The sequence below is a fragment of the Chelonia mydas genome, chromosome 8 (genome assembly GCF_015237465.2).
Source record: "Chelonia mydas isolate rCheMyd1 chromosome 8, rCheMyd1.pri.v2, whole genome shotgun sequence".
Taxonomy (NCBI): domain Eukaryota; kingdom Metazoa; phylum Chordata; order Testudines; family Cheloniidae; genus Chelonia; species Chelonia mydas.
In genome coordinates, this window is record NC_057854.1 from 50927951 (window position 1) to 50950675 (window position 22725).

At 43.6% G+C, this 22725-nt stretch overlaps 1 protein-coding gene across 6 annotated transcripts in view; it reads left to right on the plus strand.

Annotated features, from left to right (window-relative positions):
- FAM20B (FAM20B glycosaminoglycan xylosylkinase) overlaps window positions 1–22725 on the plus strand; it is a 47690-nt gene that overhangs the window by 7360 nt on the left and 17605 nt on the right. For all 6 annotated transcript variants that reach the window (XM_037907181.2, XM_037907180.2, XM_037907182.2 and 3 more), the window contains exons 2-5: window positions 5855–6379; window positions 13751–13837; window positions 17400–17509; window positions 20482–20653. In XM_037907181.2, coding sequence (XP_037763109.1) covers window positions 6003–6379; window positions 13751–13837; window positions 17400–17509; window positions 20482–20653 — 746 coding nt within the window. In that variant the 5' untranslated portion in view covers window positions 5855–6002. The remainder of the gene's footprint in view (window positions 1–5854; window positions 6380–13750; window positions 13838–17399; window positions 17510–20481; window positions 20654–22725) is intronic.

Here is a 22725-nt window from a genome sequence, read left to right on the forward strand (position 1 = left end):
GTTTGTTTTTGCTTTTGGAAAGTGGTGCTGGGTTTGCTTAGAGGTGGTTGGTTGGCTGTTGCAGGACCTCAAGTCTTAAGAATATAAATGGATTCCATTTCCTCCACAAGTAGTAGAGAGCTGGTTATGGTGTGTTGCCACCACTGAGGGTGCCAGTTTGGGGAAGGGAATGGTTTAGCTGCAGTTTGGCTATACCATGAGTAACCTTCCAGACTGGCAGGAAAGTATTGTGATATGTTTTTATTTAATAAGTGGGTGGGAATGCTTTAGTTGAGATATTTGTGTGCATAATGAATGTGCTTTGGTGTTTTAAAAGTGCTGTAATGTGGGCATGGGGCAGGAAGGCTTGGTGTTTGCAAATAATACAGAACTGTCTAGAATCAGAGTTGAAATCCATAAGGAATTATCTGTGGGAACTTAGTGAAAAGCAACAAAAGCAATATTAAAAACTTGGCATTGTTTTTATTTTCAAATGTTGATTTGTTTTTTCTGGGACATGACGATGTGGTAACATGGGAGAAGGGTGATTCTTTTCTTCTTGGGGTGTGTACATGGAGTTTACTTAGGTAATAAAACTCTTGGACTGTGCCTTTTGTTTAATCAGCAAGGTTGCTGGAGAATCCTTGAGGGGTCCATTTAGGGATCTGGGGCAAAAATTGGGGATTGGTCCTGCTTTGAGCAGGGGATTGGACTAGATGACCTCCTGAGATCCCTTCCAACCCTGATATTCTATGATTCTATGATAAGAACATTGAGTGAAAGGACTTTCTCAGGCCTTGTCTACACTAAGCATTTTGTTGACAAAAGTTATGCCAATGATTAAAACCCGGTATAATTACATTGCTTGTACATGTTTTCACAACGCTCCTTCTTTCAGCAGAGCGCGTCCACAGTTGGTACTCTAGCATCGACAGAGAGAGCAGTGCACTGTGCAACTCACCACCTTCTGCAGCTAGGTGGTGTGGGAAGGTGGAATGGGTCGCAGTGTATCATGATAGGGGCTTAACATTCCATGATCCATTTTTCCATGGGCTTCCGACTGCGTTTTGAGGCATTTTTCAACGATCCGTGTTTACTGTGCACCCGCCATCTCTCTGAAAGGATGGATCCTGCACTGCTCTCTACTGTTGTCACTGTTACGAACACGTTATTGCTCGTCATGCAGTATATCATGAACACCCAATCTGAACATGAATCAGAGGTGCCTAACCTGCTATGAGCCCTGGAAAGAAACAACACCAGATTACTTTTGACATTCACGGAGCAGCTGGATGCGGAGCATCGTCGCTTTTGGGCTCGGGAAACAAACACTGAATGGTGGGATTGCATCATTATGCAGGTCTGAGTTGACAAGCAGTGGCTGCAGAATTTTCAGATATGAAAGCCACCTTCCTGGAACCGTGTGCAGAGCTCACCTCAACACTGCAGTGCAAGGACACCAAAATGAGAGCTACCCTCTCAGTGGAGAAGCGTGTGGCAATTGCTGTGTGCAAGCTGGCTACTCCAGACTTCCAGTGGTCGATTGCAGAGCAGTTTGGAGTCAGGAGGTCCATCTTTGGGGCTGTGTTAATGCAAGCGTGCAGGGCCATTAATCGCATTCTGCTACGAAGGACTGTGACTCTTGGCAATGTACATGAAATAGTGGATGGCTTTGCAGCAATGGGTTTCCCTAACTGTGGCAGGGCGGTAGATGGCATGCATATCCTGATTTTGGCCTTGGACTATCTTGTGACAGAGTACATCAATAGAAAGGGGTGCTTCTCTATGGTATTGCAGGCACTTGTGGATCTTCGTGGCCGTTTCACTATCAACACGGGGTGGTCCAGGAAGGTGCATGATGCATGCATCTTCAGAAATGCTGGACTTTACAGAAAGCTGCAAACAGGGACTTTCTTTCCAGACCAGAAGATTCAAATTGGGGATGTTGAAATGCCCATAGTGATCCTGGGAGACCCAGTGTACCCCTTTCTCCCGTGGCTCATGAAGCCTTACATGGGAAACCTGGACAGCCGCAAGGAATGCTTCGACAACAGGCTGAGCAGGTGCAGAATGACGGTAGAATGTGCCTTTGGCAGATTAAAGCACACTGGGGCTGTCTTTATGGCAGGTTGGACCTAAATGAGGAAAATATTCATATGGTCATAGCAGCCTGCTGTGCGCGCCGTAATATTTGTGAGGCTAAGGGTTAAAAGTTTCCCCTGGGGTTGAGCGCCTGGTGGCTGATTTTGAGCAGCCAGATACTATGGCTATTAGAGGAGTACAATGGGGCGCAGTTCAAATCAGGGAGGCTTTGAGGCACCATTTTGACAATGAGATCCAGTAATGTGTCATTACACCACTCTGCCATGCTTTGTTGCTGCTTTTCATTAAAATTTTGTAGATTCCTGACCGTGATTTGTTCTCAGCAAATGATCGAATTGCCACTGAGTATTAATTCCAGCAGCAACCACCATGTGTAGGAGACAAAGAATAGTTATCTTTCACAGAGTATGTTTTTATTAAATACCAATTAACAACACACACAGAAGGCTTGGTGGGAAGGGAGATAACAATGAAGGGCAGTGTAGGTGCCTGTATAAGTGGTCTGTTTTTCAGAAGTGTACAACACCAACAGCTCCCTTGGAAATCAAAGGAATCTGTGGTTGCTCAGCATTTCTAAGAATCGGGCCACTTATATATAGGTACCTAAATTTTAGGTACTCAGTGTGAGACTCTTTCACTTAGTGCTTTAATCTGTCCAGTATTGGGATAAATAAAGCGTAAATAAGTGTTTCCATTGTAGATGGTAGTGGTTCTGAAGTGGGCTATATGATTCAGTGTTAACTCTCATAAACCTCTGAGATATTTTAAAAAAGGAAACAAAAGAAAGCAAGTTCCTATACTAGTTACATTTAAAATAATGAAGTGAAATAAATAAAGTGAATGAAGAAATAAATAAAGTAAAGATATAGTGAGTTGAAGATAAAATTCTGTTCATGTTAATCTGCTTGGTCTTTTTGTTAAGATCAAGATGAGTGTTTAATGCCGGGGGTTCTCAAACTGGGGGTCGGGACTCCTCCGGGGGTAGTGAGGTTATTACATGGGGGATCGCAAGCTGTCAACCTCCCCTCCAAACTCCGCTTTGCCTCGAGCATTTATAATGGTGTTAAATATACAAAAGTGTGTTTTTAATTTATAAGGGAGGGGTCGCACTTAGAGGCTTGCTATGGGTCACCAGTACAAAAGCTTGAGAACTGCTCGTTTAATGTCTTGGGGGGGCTGTCTTACACTGCAATATTCGACTGAGCTCCTAACCCAACTCCCATCCACATACACACATCTCTAGCTCAAGTTAAGTGGTGCTTTACGTTTGAGCTAGTTAACCATAAGTTGAGGGGTGATTGGAGCTCAAATGCTGCTAAAGCTCTAGGACAGGGGTTCTCAAACTGGGGGTTGCAACCCCTCAGGGGGTTGCGAGGTTATTACATGGGGGGGAGGGGGTTGCAAGCTGTCAGCCTCCATCCCAAACCCCGCTTTGCCTCCAGCATTTATAATGGTGTTAAATATATTAAGAAGTGTTTTTAATATGTAAGGGGGGGGTCACACTCAGAGGCTTGCTGTGTGAAAGGGGTCACCAGGACAAAAGTCTGAGAATCCCTGCTCTAGGAAGTAATGCATTGGTGATATAACACTGATTATAACTCAGCAGCTGTTAATCTAATCATTCTGTGTAGTTTGAGTGGTGTTTTGCAGTGTGGTTACTCAAACTAGCTTGCGTGGAGTAACTCAAGTGTACTAATTTGAGCTAACTGTTGCAGTGAAGATAAGTCCTGTATCCTGCACTTGCAGGAGTATGGCCTTTTTGGTCAGGTGAAGGTTTGCCATCAGTACTGCTGATTCCCACTGCCAACCTGCATACCACAAACGTTCTGTTCTGAGAAATTCTGCCCTTCCTAGATAGAACTGAAGGAGGAATTTTAGCTTATGTGAATTTCCTGGCTCATTTCCGATCAGTACCAGTAGGGGTTCTTTTTATAACTGGCAGATCAGATAAGTATTCTATAGGTAAGGTGTCTGTAGTGCTAGATTGAAACAGCTCAGGCATTTGGCCTCCTTTTTAATTCTTCCTTTTCCCTTCATGTAATTTGGTGTGTTGAGTGACTAATCACATTAAATAAGTTATTCACACGTCAGCTGCATGCAAGTTGCCTTTACAATGACATTGTTTACATACTAATATCGGCAAACTGGGGCTATCAAGAGTGTTTGAAACGCAAGATGTGTGACCAGAAATGAGCAATCTGAACTGAGCTGTCACCTCACAAATGAAACAAACTGAAAATGATGGGGCTAAAGTTACTATATTTTATGCTGCACATTTAAAACTGTTAGCCAGTTGCACAAGCAGTCAGTTTCAAAATATGGAGATCTGTTGATGGGTGTGGAACTGCTTGTCCCTGCCTGTAACTTTGTAATTTGGTTTAAAAGTGGGTTAGCAGGCTGTCCCCCATCTTATTGTTTTAGTCTAACATTAAGATTTTATGCAGGAGTGCTGATACTGTGCCTCCCTGAGGACAGCAGTGGTGACTTGCAAAGAGCCCAAGGATATCTATCTCATTAAAACAAAGTAGATTTGCAGCTACATTCATCTGTTCAGTGCAGGGTATATATATCAGGTCACATACTGATCTTCATATGCAGTGTAGTCCATCTTGATCTGAGCAAGCAGGCCACAACTTTCATGCTGAAGATGAGGGTGGCTGTGATCTGCATTTGGCCAGTGGGATGCGCTTTGGCTATCCTTGTGTTGTAGATGGTAAAACTGATGGTAAAATAACTTAGCAAGTGCACTTGTATTACTTATTTCTTGAATAAGTAACTCATCCATTTATTGCTCATCCCAGTGAGCATCTACAGCTTAGGGTGCAGTTTGTGGCCATTTTGGAAAAAAATAGTTTACGTTCCTATGTGCAGTCTCTACCAGCACCATGAGTGTCCCTCAGTGATGGTGATGTCGTGTCAGTTTTCATTTGCTTTCTGGTTATGTTTAATTAATAATGTAGGAATATTCTTTTCTTGATTTAATTTAACTAGATTTGATTAACTGCTCATCAGATGGGCCTTAATTGATAATGATTTATCAGAAGAGACTTATTGAACAGGGAGATGTCTTGCATCTGTCTTAAATATGAAGACACAGATGTGCTACAGCATAGTTGCTTGGGCTGAAGTTTCAGAACAGGGTGATTTTTTTTTTTTTTTTTTTACTTCCTTTGTGTCTGTGAGGCTGTTGATTGTCTATTGTTTGTCTCTCCTCTATTTGCTTGCTCTGGAGATGTTTTTGGCTATCACTTTTGCAACCTGCTGTGAAGGATGGATTTAATACACTGGAATTGATGTCACACTTCTGATTTTCTTGGGGGCAGTGCAGAGAACTTGGGGATATTATAAGGACCCCATTTTTTTTTTAAACAAGACTTTTCTGCTTTTAAATGTGATGCCATCAACTTAAATAATAATTCCTTCAAAATGTTTTGCCTGCTGTAGTTACAACCAACTTCAGTTGTTACAAATGCAATAATTAGATAATGTTTCCTATATTTGGCAGCCTTTTATGTATATCGTTTGTTTAACTGTATCCGTTCATTTCCCTTGTTTGTGTGGGGTGTTCACACAGCAACAGGGGAGAGTATTTACAGAAGAGGAAAATGGGATTGAGAAACCACAAAAATTAGCAGGAAAATTTGGGGCTGGGGTGCAAATGCAGAACTCTTTAACATGCTTAGCAAAAATGACTAGATTTTGAGTTGATGGTACTGGAGGATATATATATTATTATTATTTATTATTTATTATTTTTTTGGTTAATTTGTAGGGGTACCAGAAGATACTTCAGTGATGATAGACCCACAAGAGTGAAAATTATGAATGAAATGCATTAACATCCCCCTTTGACCCTGATCTCTAATAGACTTCTTGTAGCCCTTGGAAGAGAGGGTCGGGGAGAAGGGTTGAAGGTCACCATGAAGCTAAAGCAGCGAGTGGTACTGCTGGCCATCCTCCTTGTCATCTTCATTTTCACAAAAGTTTTCCTCATTGACAACTTGGACACTTCAGCTGCCAACCGGGAGGACCAGCGGGCCTTTCACCGCATGATGGCAAGCTTGCATGTGGAGCTAGACCCCCGACTTGATCATACGCTGCAGTCCCCCTGGGAGATTGCCGCCCAGTGGGTGGTACCACGGGAAGTGTATCCTGAGGAGACACCAGAGCTAGGGGCTGTTATGCATGCCATGGCTACCAAGAAAATTATAAAAGCTGATGTGGGCTACAAAGGGACCCAGCTGAAAGCTTTGCTGATACTTGAAGGGGGACAGAAAGTGGTCTTCAAACCTAAGAGGTAAATATATCCATAAGTGACTGGATAAAACACCCTATTTAGGTTTTTTCCTCCCTGTTGATTCTTTAATTTATGAACTGATATATGTCCATATTGCATATGATGCAGTCTAGTATTCAGAAGGTGGAATCGAGCCATGCTGGCGATTTGGTAATATTCAGCTTGTCTGCCAGCTGAACCTGAGATGTTCAGCGTTGACCTCCAAACCCAACCTCTCTCTAGTTCAGAGGCATAATCAACAAGGTTGGTCAAACCTTGCATTTCTGAACACTGGCTTCTGACCAGTGTTTGCTGGCCAGATGCCAGGTACCTGAAGAGGATTCATGTAGCATTCCACAGTGAGAGGCTAGTTGTCATGATCTGGGTGCCTTATCGGAGTGAGACTTGGTGTGGGGGTGGGCGGGCAGGAAGTGGAAATTGATGGTCATCTTCAAACTAGGCCTAGAAGGCTGTGTTGCTACCTGTGGAATGTAGTGTTTTACGTTTTTCCTTGTATATGTCAATATGGAAATTGCATTTCTGCCTTGATTGAACATTTTCTCATTCCACCATAAAGCTTATTATATGACTTGTGTATGACTGTAATGCCTTATAAACTAACTTTCCTTTAGGAAAAGGTGTACTGCTGGAATTTTCAGTAACATTTCTCTAATGGCCACTTGCACAACTGGTTTGGAGTTATATCATGGGGCTGTACTATGCTGAAATAGTATGAACTTTTTGCATTGAAGTGGTGGTTATGCAGCTTGCACAGGATACTGCATACATATTGTAAATACCATGTCTTGTTACTGTATTTCTGTAGTGCTTTTTATATAACTGAATGCCATAAAGAAGTTCACAAAGCCTTAAATTACACTCCAGTAATGGAATGTCTGTGTGCAGGCAGGCAGAATGGTTGTACATATCAAGGACATGTACAACCAGGAATGTTTTTAGGAACGCCAGACAATTTGTGGTGGTATGCAATGCGTGTGAGAAAAGAGGGGATGCAGAGGGGAATTTTTGGCAAGGATGTAGGAGTTTATCCATGCCTCTTTTTCATAGGATTCTGGAAGTTTTTAAGCAATTGCCCACACTCAGCTTCAGAGCAGGTAGTCAGGTTCTCTATTTACCATCTTTCTGATTGAATCCAGTAGATCTGCTGGAGAGTTAGCAGACTGAGTGGGCAGTCAAAAAAGTAGAGCCCTGTGCGGATACTAAATCTATATCTGTGGTTATAAATTGGTATCCATGGAGCTGCAGGGCTCTGCCAGGAACCGCAGCAGTGGAAGCAGCAGTCTGGTAGGCTGTTGTTCCCAGGAGCAGCTGGGGTAGGTACCATGCTCACCGGCAGCTGTCCCTGGTCTTGCTAGTGCAGTTAGCAGGGCTGGGGGCAGTACAACCACGCCGGAGGAGCTGCTGGCATGGTGTGCTGGCTCTTGAGAATGTTATGAGCCATTAGGAAAGGGATAGATGAGAAGATAGAAAATATCTTAATGCCACTATATAAATCCATGGTATGCCCTATCTTGAATACTGCATGCAGTTATGGTCACCCCATCTGAAAAAAGATATATGAATATTGGTAAAGGTACAAAGAAGGGCTACAAAAATAATTAGGGGTATGGAACAGCTTCCATATGATTAAAAAGACTGGGACTGTTCAGCTTGGAAAAGAGACACCTAAGGGGGGGATATGATAGACGTCTATAAAATCATGAATGGTGCAGAGAAAATGAACTGGAAAGTGTTATTTACCTCTTCACGTAACACAAGAACCAGGGGTCATTCAATGAAATTAATAGGTAGCAGGTTTAACACAAACATAAGGAAGTACTACTTCACACAAGGCACAGTCAACCTGTGGAACTTGTTGCCAGGGGATGTTGTGAAGGCCAAAACTGTAACTTGGTTAAAAAAATAAATAAATAAATTCATGGAGGTTAGGTCCATCAATGGCTATTAGCCAAGATGATCAGGGACACAACCCTGGGTATCCTAAGCCTCTAACTGCCAGAAGCTGGGAATGTATGACAGGGGATGGATCACTTGATAATTGCCCTGTTCTGTTCTTTCCTTCTGAAGCACCTGGCACTGGCCACAGTCGGGAGACAGAGTGCTGAGCTAAATAGACCATTGGTCTGAAGTAGTATGGCCATTCTTATGTTCTAAAGCAAGGATTTGACTGGACCTCACCTCAGGGTCATAAGTAGGGCTCAGTGACCTGCGACCTCCGTGATTTCTGCAACGGCCAGTGCAGCTGACCCCAGGGCCACCCAAGCAGCTGGCCCCGCAGACTGCTGTAGTGGCTCTGAATCCAGCTCCTCAGGCGGCCCTGCAGCCAGCCACACCAGCCTCTGCTGGAATGGCCCCGGGACCAGCTGCTACTCTGGTGGCCCCTGGCAGCTGGCTCCTGGGACTGCCTGAGCAGCAGTCCCAGGGGCAGTGGGAGCAGCCACAGGTCAGCAGTGGTCCTGGAGCAGCGGCTGGCCCCAGGGCTCCCCCACAGTGGTGACTGAAGGAGCCGCTGGCTCCCCAGGACTCCCCCCACAGTCACTGATGCTGCAGGCTCCCCCTCTGGGAGCATCCTGTTTCTTGCCCCGCCCCTCAAGATTCTTATTTATGGTATAAGTAATGGACAGGTCACGGGCCATGATTTTTTGTTTCTTGCCTGGGACCTGTCCATGACATTTACTAAAAATACCCATGATTAAATCATAGCCTCAGCCCTGGTCTACACTACGAGTTTAGGTCCAATTTAGCAGTGTTAGATCGATTTAACCCTGCACCCGTCCACATGACGAAGTCATTTTTGTCTACTTAAAGGGCTCTGAAAATCGATTTCTGTACTCCTCCCCAACAAGGGGATTAGCGCTGAAATCGACATCACCGGGTTGAATTTGTGGTAGTGTGGATGCAATTTGACGATATTAGCCTCCGGGAGCTATCCCAGAGTGCTCCATTGTGACCGCTCTGGACAGTACTCTCAACTCAGATGCACTAAACAGGAAAAGCCTTGGGGACTTTTGAATTTCATTTCCTGTTTGGCCAGCATGGCACAGGTGACCATGCAGAGCTCATCAGCAGAGGTGACTATGGAGTCCCAGAATCGCAAAAGAGCTCCAGCATGGACCGAACAGGAGGTACTGGATCTGATTGCTGTATGGGGAGACGAATCCATGCTATCAGAACTCCATTCCAAAAGACTAAATGCCAAAATATTTGAAAAAATCTCCAAGGGCATGATGGACAGAGGCTATCACAGGGACCCGCGGCAGTGCTGTGTGAAACTTAAAGAGCTAAGGCAAGCCTACCAAAGAGGCAAATGGCCGCTCCGGGTCAGAGCCCCAGACATGCCACTTCTATGATGAGCTGCATGCAATTCTAGGGGGTGCCCCTACCACTACCCCACCCTGTGCATGGACTCCTGCAAAGGGGGAGTCTCACGCAACAGGGATGAGGATTTGGGGACAAGGAAGATGAGGAGGAGGATGAAACCGTTCTCCCTGGCAGCCAGGAACTGTTTGTCACGCTGGATCCAATACTCTTCCCAGCCCTCCCAAGGCGGGCTCCCGGACCTTGAAGGCAGAGAAGGCACCTCTGGTGAGTGAACCTTTGTAAATATAATACATGGTTTAAAAGCAAGCGGGTTTAAGGATTAATTTGCCCTGAAGACTTAGGATGCATTTGCTGCCAGTACAGCTACTGGAAAAGTGTTAACATGTCTGGGGATGGAGTGGAAATCCTCCAGGGACATCTCAATGAAGCTCTTCTGGAGGTACTCCCAAAACCTTTGCAAAAGGTTTCTGGGGAGGGCAGCCTTATTCCGTCCGTCCATGGTAGGACACTTTACCACGGCAGGCCAGTAGCATGTAGTCATTGCATAACAAAGCATGGCAGTGTATAATCCCGGTGGTTGCTGGCATTCAAGCAAAATCCATTCTTTATCTCTCTGTATTAGCCTTAGAAGAGTGATATCATTCATGGTTACCTGGTTGAAATAGGGGAATTTTATTCAGGGGACATTCAGAGGTGGCCGTTCCTGCTGGGCTGTTTGCCTGTGGCTGAAAAGAAATGATCCCCGCTGTTAGCCACTGGGGAGTGGTAAAGCGATCATCCCAGAGATTTGGGTGTGGTGGGGGAGGGTTAGTTGGGTTTGCAGTGCACGTTAACTTGAAAACCGCAGCCCCTCCTTTTAAATGGACAGCCCATTTTAAATGGCCAACCCAACGTTCATTTTGTGCTTTCCTGGACTCTGACGTTACTTGCCTCCATGCATTTTGCTGAGCTCTTTCAATGCGGGAGGACTGCATGAGCTCAGAGAACATTTCATCGTGAGTGTGTTTTTTTTTCGCCATCTTATCTGCGCTAGCCTCTGGGATGGAGACGATAGGGGGAGCGTTGAAACATTTGCAGCTGCGGGAGGAAAAAAAGGGAGAGTAGTATTTAAAAAGACACTTTTTAGAGAACAATGGGTAGACTCTTTCACGGTGAACCAAGCTGTTAACATTACATAGTACATGTGCTTTCGGTACAAGGTCGCATTTTGCTGCTTACATTGAGGGCCTGCCGGTTTGGTGTGAGAGATCACACGCGCACGGCTGGGCACCAACAGGTGTTTGGTATGGGAAATAAGGGCGCTGCTGTTTGAAACCATTCTCACATGTTATGAAGGTTAAAGAAGCCGAATTCTGTTGCCCGGCCCAGTGTGCTTTTAAACATCCAAATGCACATTCTACCACCATTCTGCACTTGCTCAACCTATAGTTGAACGGCTCCTGAATACTGTCCAGGGTGCCTGTGTATGGCTTCATGAGCCATGGCATTAAGGGGTAGGCTGGGTCCCCAAGGATAGCTATAGGCATTTCAACATCCCCAATGGTTATTTTCTGGTCTGGAAAGTAAGTCCCTTGCTGCAGCTGTTCAGACAGACCAGAGTTCCTGAAGATGCGAGTGTCATGTACCTTTTCCGGCCATCCCACGTTGATGTCGGTGAAACGTCCCTTGTGATCCATCAGTGCTTGCAGCGCCACTAAAAAGTACCCCTTGCGGTTTACGTACTGGCTGTCAAGGTGGTCCGGTCCCAAGATAGGGATATGCGTTCTGTCTGTCGCCTCACCACAGTTAGGGAATCCCATTGCAGCAAAGCCATCCATTATGACCTGCACATTTCCCAGAGTCACTGCCCTTGATAGCAGCAGCTCAGTGATTGCGTTGGCTACTTGGATCACAGCAGCCCCCACGGTAGATTTGCCCGCTCCAAATTGATTCCCGACTGTCTGGCTTTGCAAGCTTCCGGAGGGCTATCGCCACTCGCTTGTGAACTGTGAGGGCAGCTCTCATCTTGGTATTCTTGCACTTCAGGGGAAAGCAAGTCACAAAGTTCCATGAAAGTGCCCTTATGCATGCGAAAGTTTCGCAGCCACTGGGAATCGTCCCATACCTGCAACACGATGCGGTCCCACCAGTCTGTGCTTGTTTCCCGGGTCCAGAATCGGCGTTCCACCGCATGAGCCTGCCCCATTGCCACCAGGATGTCCAAATTGCCGGGGCCTGTACTTTGAGAGAAGTCTGTGTCCATGTCCTCATCACTCTCGTCACCGTGCTGCCGTTGTCTCCTCGCCTGCCTTTGCAGGTTCTGGTTCTGAACATACTGCAGGATAATGCATGAGGTGTTTACAATGCTCATAACTGCCGCGGTGATCTGAGCAGGCTCCATGCTTTCCATAGTATGGCGTCCGCAGGAGAACAGAGTTGCAGCGGAAGCAGTGGCTGACGACGGGTGCCACGAGAACAGATATTTATAGAGAATGACGAGAGGATCTGTGAGGTGGATTCATGAGAGCAGAGTTGCAGCAGAAGCGGGAGCCCATAACAGCCAACATGGAGAAATTCGCTATCAAGATGAGCAGGAGAGCAGAGTTGCAGCTGAAGTGGTGGATGATGACGGTCATAGAGAGGACCTAGAAGGTGGATTCATGGCACCAGGAGGGCAGAGTTGCAGCGAAAGCAGTGGTTCGATGACGACGGTTAGCAGTCCTACTGCACTGTCTGTTGAAAGCAGTATGGCGTCCGCACGGGGAAAAAAGTGCGAAACAATTGTCTGCCGTTGCTTTCATGGAGGGAGGGGCGACTGATGACATGTACCCAAAACCACCCACGACAATGTTGTTGCCCCATCAGGCATTGGGAGCTTAATCCAGAATTCCAATGGGCGGCGGAGACTGCAGGATCTGTGGGATAGCTATCCACAGTGCAATGCTCTGAAAGTCGACGCTAGCCACGGTACTGTGGACGCACTCTGCCGACTTAATGCGCTTAGTGGGGACACACACGATCGACTGTATAAAATCGCTTCCTAAAAAATCGACTTCTATAAATTCAACCTAATTCCGTAGTGTAGACATACCCTTAGTCATAAATTATCCTCTCACCCAAAAGGTGAGTCACAATTAAAGCACACTAGCAGATATTGTGGCAGACATACACTGCTGCTGTACCTGTTCTGGATAGTCCCTAGGGCTATTAATTGTCTAACTTGCACTAACTAGCTGCAGATTTCAAGGATTATTAGATCATCTAGTATATCACGTGCCATAAAATTTCACTCTGTTACTAGGATCAATATGGGGGTAACTTGTGTTTGACTAAAGCATATCTTATAGAAAGGCATCCAGTCTTGATTTGAAGACGTCAGGAGATGGAGAATCCACCACTCTCCTTGGTAATTTGTTACATTGGTTAATCGTCTTCAGATTAGAAGACTTTTTTCTTTTATTTTTTATTTTTAAAAACAGTGAATTTGTCTGGCTTCAGCTTCCAGCCACTGATTCTTGTTATGTCTCTTTCTGTTAGATTAAAGAGCCTCTTAATTCCTGGTATTTTTGCCCTAGGAAGATATTTATTCACTGTAATTAAGTCACCTCTCAGTCTGTTTGTACATGCAAGGATTGCACTAGCACTTTTTGTCACATCATCACACTAGGAGCTGATGTTGAGTTTTGTCCACTATGACTTCTAAATCCTTTTCAGAGTCACTACTTTCTAGGATACAGTCCCTGATTCTATAGGTATGGCTTGTATCCTTTGCTCTGAGGTGTATGACCGTGCATTTTGGTTGTATTAAAACTCATTTTGTTTGACTGGTCCCAGTTTACCAGGAGATTGAGAGCAATGTGTGACTGCCCTGTTCTCACTATGTACCTCTCTACTAATCTTTACATTCTTTAATATCAGTCAACTCATTCCTCCTCTCCCACAAGAAATCATTTTGGAGGTGACCCAGAGCCAATTTCACTTCAATGATTCTTGCTCATGTGACTCTTAACTTTACTGAGGAGAATTCCCTCATAAATCATTTTGTTTTTCCATTATTCATTGCATTTACAGATATGCCAGAGACTACGTAGTAGAAGGAGAGCCATATGCTGGATATGACAGACACAATGCGGAGGTGGCAGCCTTTCACTTGGACAGGTATGGAACTATTGGGTTAACTATTTAATTATTCTCTTGTTTTTGTTTTGTTGTTTTTTGGCACCAGCTCACTTCAGAGAGGGTGCCTGAGACATTGATTTCCAACCGGCTCATTGAGTAGAACAAAAAATGTTGTAAAATGTGATGACATGATAGAGTCCAATGAGCAAGGTTTCTGCAAAGGAAATAGTATCACCCTAACTTATTAGAATGCTTTGCACATGTCAACAAAGTAATGGATAAAAAAGAACAAGTTGGGCATAGTTTACATAGACTTTCAAAGGGTTTTAATTAGGTTCCTCATGAGAGACAGCTAAAGAAACTAAGTAGTCATGGGGTGAGAGGTAAAGTATTATCATGGATCAAAAACTGACCAAGAGACAGTGAGAATAAATAGTCAATTTTCATCTTGGCAAAAAGTGAATAATGAGGGTGCTTTAAAGTTCTGTACTAGGTCTTGTGTTTAGTATATTTGTCAATGATCGGGGAAGGGGGGTGAGCAGTGAGAAAGCAATTTTTTCAGATGATATAGTGTTATTTAGGTTAGTCAAGTCCACAGAAGACTGTGAAGCACATCAGAGGGACCTAACCAAGATTGGTGAATGGGCAACATGATGACAAACGAAGTATATTGATGGTACACGCAGAGTAATTCACGCTGGAGGGAAAAAATCAACTACTCATACCTTAGAAGGGTCTAAATTAATTATCAATTTGGGAAAGGGGCCTGGAAATCATTGTGGACAGTTCAATGTGCAGACCTCAGCTCAATGTGCAGCTGCAGTCAAAAAAACAAATACGATGTTAGGATACGTAAGGTTGGAAAATACTATGGAAAATATTATTATTCAATTATATGAATCAGTGGTGCAGCTTCATCTAGAATACTGCCTGCAGTATTGGTCACTCCATTTCAAAAAGGCTATTACACAATTAGATGGGGTTTTAGAAAAGGGTATAGAAAATAATTGGGGGGAATGGAAAAAAAACTCATATGAAGAAAAAGTGAAAATGTTGGAATCCCTTACTTTAGAAAGGAAGTGGTGAATAAGAGGGGACATGATAAAAGTATACAAAATAATGAATTATCTAGAGAAGGTAGATTAGAACGTTCTGTTCTCCTGTCTCATAACACAAGAACAAAAGAAGATTAAATGAAATTGAAAGAGGCAAATTCAAAACTGATAAAAGGAAATATATTTTCAGAAAACATGCAATTCAGCTGTGGAATTCATTGCCAGAGGATATCATTGAGGTTGAAAACTGAGCAAGATTCAGAAAGGGATTTGGTTACATAGTTAATACTACAATAGCTTTTAGAAGAGATATTAAGCCAAATGTGAACTGCTAGGAACTGGGTGGTTTCTTGCACCTTTCTCTGACTAGTCTGGTGCTGGACTCTGTTGGAGACAGGATACTGGACGTTGAACCATAGGTCTGATCTGGCATGACAGTTGCTGTGCTCCAATTCCTGTGTTGAATTGTACAAAAGCAATACATATTCAGACTATTTTTGCTGTGAACTTTATGCCAGCTTTCTTTCATATTCCACAATCAGGGAGGTAAAGTAGGGTCTATTTTCCTGCATGGGGCACAGCGGTATCCTTTCTCAGCCACACTTTTTCCTACTGTTTGGCAATAGGATTATATTGGACTAAATAGAGTAAAGTTTCTGTTTCTATAAGGGATACTGCCCCAACGCCATTGGGTTCTTGTTCCTCTAGGCTGTCCAGTGAGAGATCGGATTTTGGATCTACTTTTCCTCATAATTTACAACCTCTTCAGGACTTGTGTGGCAGCTGCCTACCTTCTGTTAAGAAGGTCTGATGGGAGTTCTTTCAGAGCTGAAAATTGTTGCTCCTAGATCTGTGGGAGGGGCCTCTGTGGTGCATGAGTTTGACACCTGGGGTGGATCGGGACCACTTGTACTATTTTTTTTCTGGCATCCACAGCAGCTTCAAATTGTGCAAATTGCAAGCTTGCTTCTTTTTTTTTTTAAGTATGTTTCTTGCGGTTATGTTGCAAAGATGACCTCTTGAATATGATTCCATGTAGTGCTGTCTTATACCTAAGCAGTAGTTCTGGTGAGGTGTGAACTGGCATCTTTCCCATTCATCACAATAGGGTGCTAATATTTAACTCTGATGCTGACACTTCAAAGGATACCTCTTTTAAATAGTCTTAATTCTGTGCCCGTTCACATATCACATTTGCTCATACAAATTGGATAATTGCACACATCCAAATCTGTTGAACTCTTTTACTATCCTGTATATCTCCAGCGTGATTTGTTGAGAAGAACATTCTTCTTTGTCTATTTTGAATAATACTTTGCATTTCTTTTGGGCTTTCTGTCTGAGGATCTAAAAGCAGTTTACAAACGTTAAAGAACTAACCTTCATAGTACCTCTGTGAGATAAATATTTCCATTTTACAGAGGGGACAACTGAGGCATAAAGGTTAAGGGTGGGTCTTTCAAACGTGCTTAAGTGAATTAAGAGTGCAAGTTGTATTGATATTTGTGCTCCAAACTCACGTAGGCACTTTTGAAAATCCCACCCTAAACACCCAAGTTGCCTGTGGTCACACAGTAAATCTAACAGACACAGGAACAGAACTCACTGACAGACTTGTGCTTATCTGCTAAACTATCTTTCCCACCTTTCTTGTGTTTCTGAATGTCTTTGTGTTTTCCAAAGACACCCAGTTCTCTCAAACTAAGGGTTTAAATTACAATAGAGTTTATCGGGTCATTTCTGGGAATTAGTATAAATTATCTTTCCATGTGGCTAGCCCAAGGCCCTGTGGTTTTTGCTTTGAGCTGCTACATGAGAGACCATATATTTTGTGGTATGAGGTCTCATTTCCTGGGCTGAGTTCTGTGAAGACACTGTATTTGGCCCTTGAAGAAAAGGTGTATCTCATGCTGCTGTGCAGTGACCACTCAGACCAATATAGGAGCATTGCTGATGGGCTATAAAAGGAGTCTCGTACATCCAGCCCTCCTTAGCCAAAGGAAAGTCTTGAAAGAAGATAGAAAGTACAAATTGTTGCTGTTTAAATACAAGACAGAACAAGGCTTTAAGCAAGCAAGCAGGCTGGTTTGCCTTGTTAGCTTTTTATTTTTATTTTTATTTTGGGGGGGGGGGGGGGCATTATATACTTTAACAGATAAAAGGAATACACTGGCTTTGTTTAATATTCTTATTTACCGCATTCCTTGCTTTCGGGCCTTGAGCCCAGTCCTGGGAGGCTTCCCACGGTTTATGTCCTCTGGGCGAGTTTTCAAGGTTCATGCCCTTGAGAGGAGCCGTGTGTGCACTGCTTCTACACAACACTCAGGGTGTGCCCTGAATGTTGCCAAGTGCATGAACCCTGCATGAATCCTTCAACAAATGGTGAAGGGTTAATTTCCAGTGGGGTTCCAAGCTTAGCACCTGCTGTAAGGCAACCATCTTTGATTTTGCACAGTGGCTTGGAGGTCTGATGCGGTTTTTAGATTTGAAACTGCTATCCCTGTTAAAATTCTCATACCTTGTCACCCCTCTTCCCCCCGAAACAGAATTCTGGGTTTCCGACGAGCTCCACTGGTGATTGGCAGGTTTGTGAATCTGCGTACAGAGATCAAACCTGTTGCAACAGAGCAGCTGCTGAGTACCTTCCTGATGCTGGGTAAGTGGGTTGTAGGGATTGTGCAGCCCATTGAAAATAAGCATGTTAAATAATAATAAAAAAAAAAGAGCAGTGGGAAACTGGCATAACTGTATAACAACTACTGTATAGGAACCTGATAAGCTGCTTCCAGCCCTTCAGAGGGATCTTAACACTGGTATAACCTTGTTTGGTGGGGAAAAGCGGGGGGGGGGGGGGGGGGGGGAATTATTTTTCTACAAAAAATACTTTGGTTTGCCTGTAATTTTTGTATGTTCCTTTTTGCAGATATTTGTTTGAATAAGTATTGTCTCCCTAATGTCAGAAGCAGTCAGAATAATTTAGGAATAGACCTGAATTGAAAAAATGGAATTATATTTTACTCTGAGTAAACTGAATGGACGGTTGGAATGATGTGTCTTGCTAATATACCAAATGTTGTTGTGGCGTAGCAACATGGTTATAGAACGGGATAAGATGTCCGTCACTAGATGTCCCAGAACAGTTTCATACATTTAGTTTATAGTAGTAATGTTGATGGGGTATTTTCTAGGGTTTAATGGCTCAAGGGCAGAGTCCTGCCAGGTGGTCATTATGCCTCAGAAAATGCCCTGTGCTACAACCATTAGTAGTTCAGTCAGATTATAAAGTATATTATTTCTTTGTCAGAAAACTTATTTAGAGACAACTGTTCATTAACAATTTATTGTATTTATGTATGTATGATAGGCAGGGCTGGTAGCACTTATTATTAAGGTTGTCAGACACTTCCAGTTATAAGACTCTATTATCAGTTGCTAATAATTCTGCCAGACTTCAACTGTTCAGGCTGAAATATACCATGCCAGGTCTCTGCCTCATGCTGAGGTTGTGTGAGTTTTTGAAATTTCAGTCAAAATGGTTCAGCTGTTTCAGAAAATGAGGCTAATGAAAAAATGTTGTTTCGCCTTTGTTCAAAAATTCAGGCAACCTTTTTTTAAAAAAGAAGGGGGAGGAAGCTCTTGTCCCCCCCATTCTGTGGAATAGCGACTTGAAATTTAGAAACATGGTGGCCTTTGTGTCAGGGATATGTGTTTTGCTAACCCCGTGAAATCTGACTAAATTTGGCCAAGTTATAAGCCTTTTAAAAATTTTAAGATTCCATCCCTGCTAGGCATGCTGCAGCCAGGGCTTGAAGGAGGACACACACACACACTCTGTCTCTGTCTCTGTCTCTGTCTCTCTCGTTGTAGCTGTGGGCTGTGCTGTGGCTGGGAGTGTTATATGGAGCCAGTGTCTCATTTGGTGTCAATGCTCCCTTTGCTAATGCCAAAGCAGCATGGAGGGGGAATCTGTCTGATTTGAAAGCAAAGGGGACAAGAGCCAAACCTAGGGTGATGGGGTGCAGAGGAGTGGGTCAAGACAAAGAGTCGGGGCAGTGTGTGGGGAGATTGGACTAGGAGCCAGGGTGGGGGACTGAAAACAAATGGGGACAAGGTGGTAGGGGACTGGAGGTTGGGAGAAAAGAAGCAGATTAAATGAGGAGCTGGGAGGGGAAACTGGGGATGAGGAGCCAGAAGGTGCAAAGGAACTAGGACTGGCTGGACAAGAGACTGGGACTTGGAGATGAGGGTGAGACAGATTAGAGGGATGTAGCAATGGGGGTCAAGATGAGGGGGCGGGGGCAGGGGCAGGGAGGGACAGGCAGAAGAGCCTTTGCCTATTAGAACACAATCCTCTCCAGAGCCTGGAATGGAACATAAGATTCCCGAGTCTCATCATTTCTCTGCTGTCAGAAGCAGTGAAACCCACTGGCAAAGTGTCCCATCCACCGCCCTGCCCAGAACTAGTCTACATAGAGGATGACAACCTACTACTGCTATCAGCTACTCCGTTTGCTCAAATGGCAGAGGTCTTTGCAATAGATTTAAGGGATCCAATCCTGCAGATGACCCAAGTAGGTGTCAGAATGGTAGAATTTCTTTCTTTTTCCCCCCCAATTTGCTTTTTTTTAAACCTACAATGTAACACAAAATCATAACATAATTAAGATTGCAAAGCCAAGCACTCAAAAGTGATGAAATGCCAGAATTAAGATTGCCTGTGGAACCTGAATTTGACCCCTTTGTGCGTATACAATATGATAATATCTAGTTACGTGATCAGATACTATTTTTTCCACTAGACCCCTCTCTCATTCACTGCACTGGATGTTAGTGCTCACTTAATGAGCAACTAATTCAGTGTTTTGTTTTCTCTTCATTGTTCAATGTCATAGTCACAGAATTTAAGGCCAGAAAGGACCCCCAGGTCATATATTCTGGCCTCCTGTATATCATAGGTCACCAGCCCCCTCATGCTAAACCCAACAATTGAAATTAAATCAGGCTATTACGTGCTACAGGCAGAGACTAGGAAGGGCAGAGACCAGGAAGGACAGAGATGAACCAGTGCCTGAGTCCTTTGCAATGGCAGGGGAAAATGTAAAGGAGGTATACCCAGATAATCCTGGCAAGCGAGCCGTGCCCACACGTTGCAGGGGAAGGCAAATACCCACCAAGATCACTGCCAATGCAACCTGGAGGATGATTCCTTCCCAACCCCACATATGCAGTCTGTTAGACCCTGAGAATATGAGCACAGGAAATTTTTGAATTTTCTAATGTCTGAGTGCTTGACTTCGCAAACTTAATAATGTTCTTCTAATGTAGTTTTGTGTGTGTGTGTGTTTTCCCTTGTCTATTCAGTGGATCCTTTTAAAGTGAGCTTTTCATCTTGTCAAAGATGAATGATTTCCAGTTGGTTCTCTCTCCATTTGGAACTTCTCTTTCTTTTGGAAAGAAGTTTTGGCTTCCTCTTGAGGGAAGGAAGAGGAAGGCGAAATGAAGTGAACGCCTGTTGAAAGGACTTCTTTTTGGAAATCTCTCTGAAGGTCCTTCAGGCTGCTCCTCTCTTTTGTTTGGGCTTCCATAGATTTACTGCTGTTCTTGTGATATGTTTTTTTGTTTTTGAAGGTAATAGTACCTGTTTCTATGGGAAGTGCTACTATTGTCGAGAAACAGAACCAGCTTGTGCTGATGGAGATACCATGGAGGGGTCAGTCACGCTATGGCTGCCGGATGTCTGGCCTCTTCAGAAGCACCGGCATCCTTGGGGAAGGACTTACCGTGAAGGCAAATTGGCCAGGTATAAGAACCCGATAGGCCTACTGTAGCATTTTAGAGAACCCCTATCTTTGCAGTGTTTAGCTGTGACTTGGGCTGTTTAAAGAGCAGTATTCACAAGATACAAAGGAACTTTCAGCCAGTTTTCTTGAACCAAAACTACTAATGAAGGCCTCTGATGGGACAAGCATTAATTTGAGGGAGAGGGAGAAAATCCTATGGACATCCAGGAATGTTAAGTGTCATTTTTCCCCCCCCCCCACTTCTTCCCTGGAAAGTAACTTGCACACAAGTCAGTGAGTGTTTCAGCCATACCCGAGTTGACTGTGGAATCTCAGCTGCTTACCTCGCACTGCTGAGGCTTTCTTTTATACTGTGCCCCTCTTTGGCTCAACAGAATCCTTTGACACTGAGTTAGTAGTCTTTTTGCCTAATTTCATAGGTTTTTATTGGTTCTATTTTATGGGGTTTTTTTGTCGTGGACCTATGTCAAAAGCTTTCATACCAAAGTAGTTTCGGTTTCTTTGAGGGAGAGTCTGTGCAGCCTGAAAGAGATGAAGTTCTCTCCTATTTTTTTTAAAGATCAAATTTTTGTGTATTTTTTTGCTAAGTATATCTCACCTTAAATAGTTTAGAACTGAAAAGTTGTTTGTTAGTTTGTATATCAGCAACATACAGGGATCTGGACCCGTGTCCAAAGAGCACTGTTAGATGGAGACCAGTGTGGGCCTGACAGTTATAAGACAGACACGGTATCTCAAAAATTCTTTAGGGCAGAAACACTTTGGCAGGACTAGCCCAAATGATTTCAAGCTCAGTAAACTTTTCCAAGCATTGATCCAGGACAAGTGACCAGAAAAACGTTTTCAGTCTCTGAAATCTTGTTTGCTGAACTAGATTTTTGGTTCAGCTATTTCCATCAGTTTCTAACTAGCTAGCTATCCACAGAAAGAATCTGAACGTTGGGTGGTTTTTTTTTTTTGTGGAACTCCTTGCCAGAGGATGTTGTGAAAGCCAAGACTATAACAGGATTTAAAAAAAAAAAAAATCCTCTATAAATTCATGGAGGATAGGTCCATCGATGGCTATTAGCCGGGATGGGCAGGGATGGTGTGCCTAGACTCTGTCTGCCAGAAGCTGGGAATGGGCGACAGGGGATGGATCACTTGATGTTTACCTGTTCTGTTTATTCTCTCTGGGGCACCTGGCACTGGCCACTGTCGGAAGACAGGATACTGGGCTAGATGGACCATTGGTCTGACCCAGGATGGCCATTCTTATGTAAGTTTAGAGCCACCCTGAAAGTCTATGTACAGCGCTTAAGCATGTGCTGAACTAATCAAGGCACAGATCTTCTTGTCTGTGTATTTGTGGAAAAGAGAACAGGAAACATTTTGCTTCTGTTAAGAAGTTGTTTCTCAACTTAGAGAGCCCATTTAATGTTCTGTTTAACCATGTTGGAGTGAGAGCTTGTGTGCATGATGGGGTAATGCACACTACAAGGGCATGATTTTAAAGCACACTAAGGTGTTATATATTAATTATAACCCTGCTGGTGTGCACTATAGGTTCCCTTGTGTGCTCTAGCATAGTACTATTTCAAACAGCATTATGTTAAAGCATACCAGCAGGGCCTACGTGGACTATAAATGCACAACACGTTAGTGCACTTCAGAAATCACATTTCCATAAAGTGCATTACCCCACTGTGTAGGCAAGCTCCAGACTAACCTGACAATCCTTATGTTATAAAATACTTTGTTCTTGCCCATGTAGATAGGATCAAATAACATTGTTCTTTTGTCTTGTGCTTAACTGTATTGCTGCTTTCACTCTTTGGAAACCTGTCTTCAGGAGTAGGGGAAGAAATATACATATGTTACATATGGCATGTAATGTCCTTTCTGCTGCTCCTAATTATGGAAGATATTTGTGTAGGAGTTTTTCCCCTCAAAGCTGCTGCTTCTGCTCTGTCTTGAATAATCCTGTTTAACGTTATTAATTTAGTGCCATTAATTTACATAGCCTTGTACAACCATGTACTAGATAAGATCCCTGACCTTCGGAGTCACAATCAAGCTCTTCAATAGAATA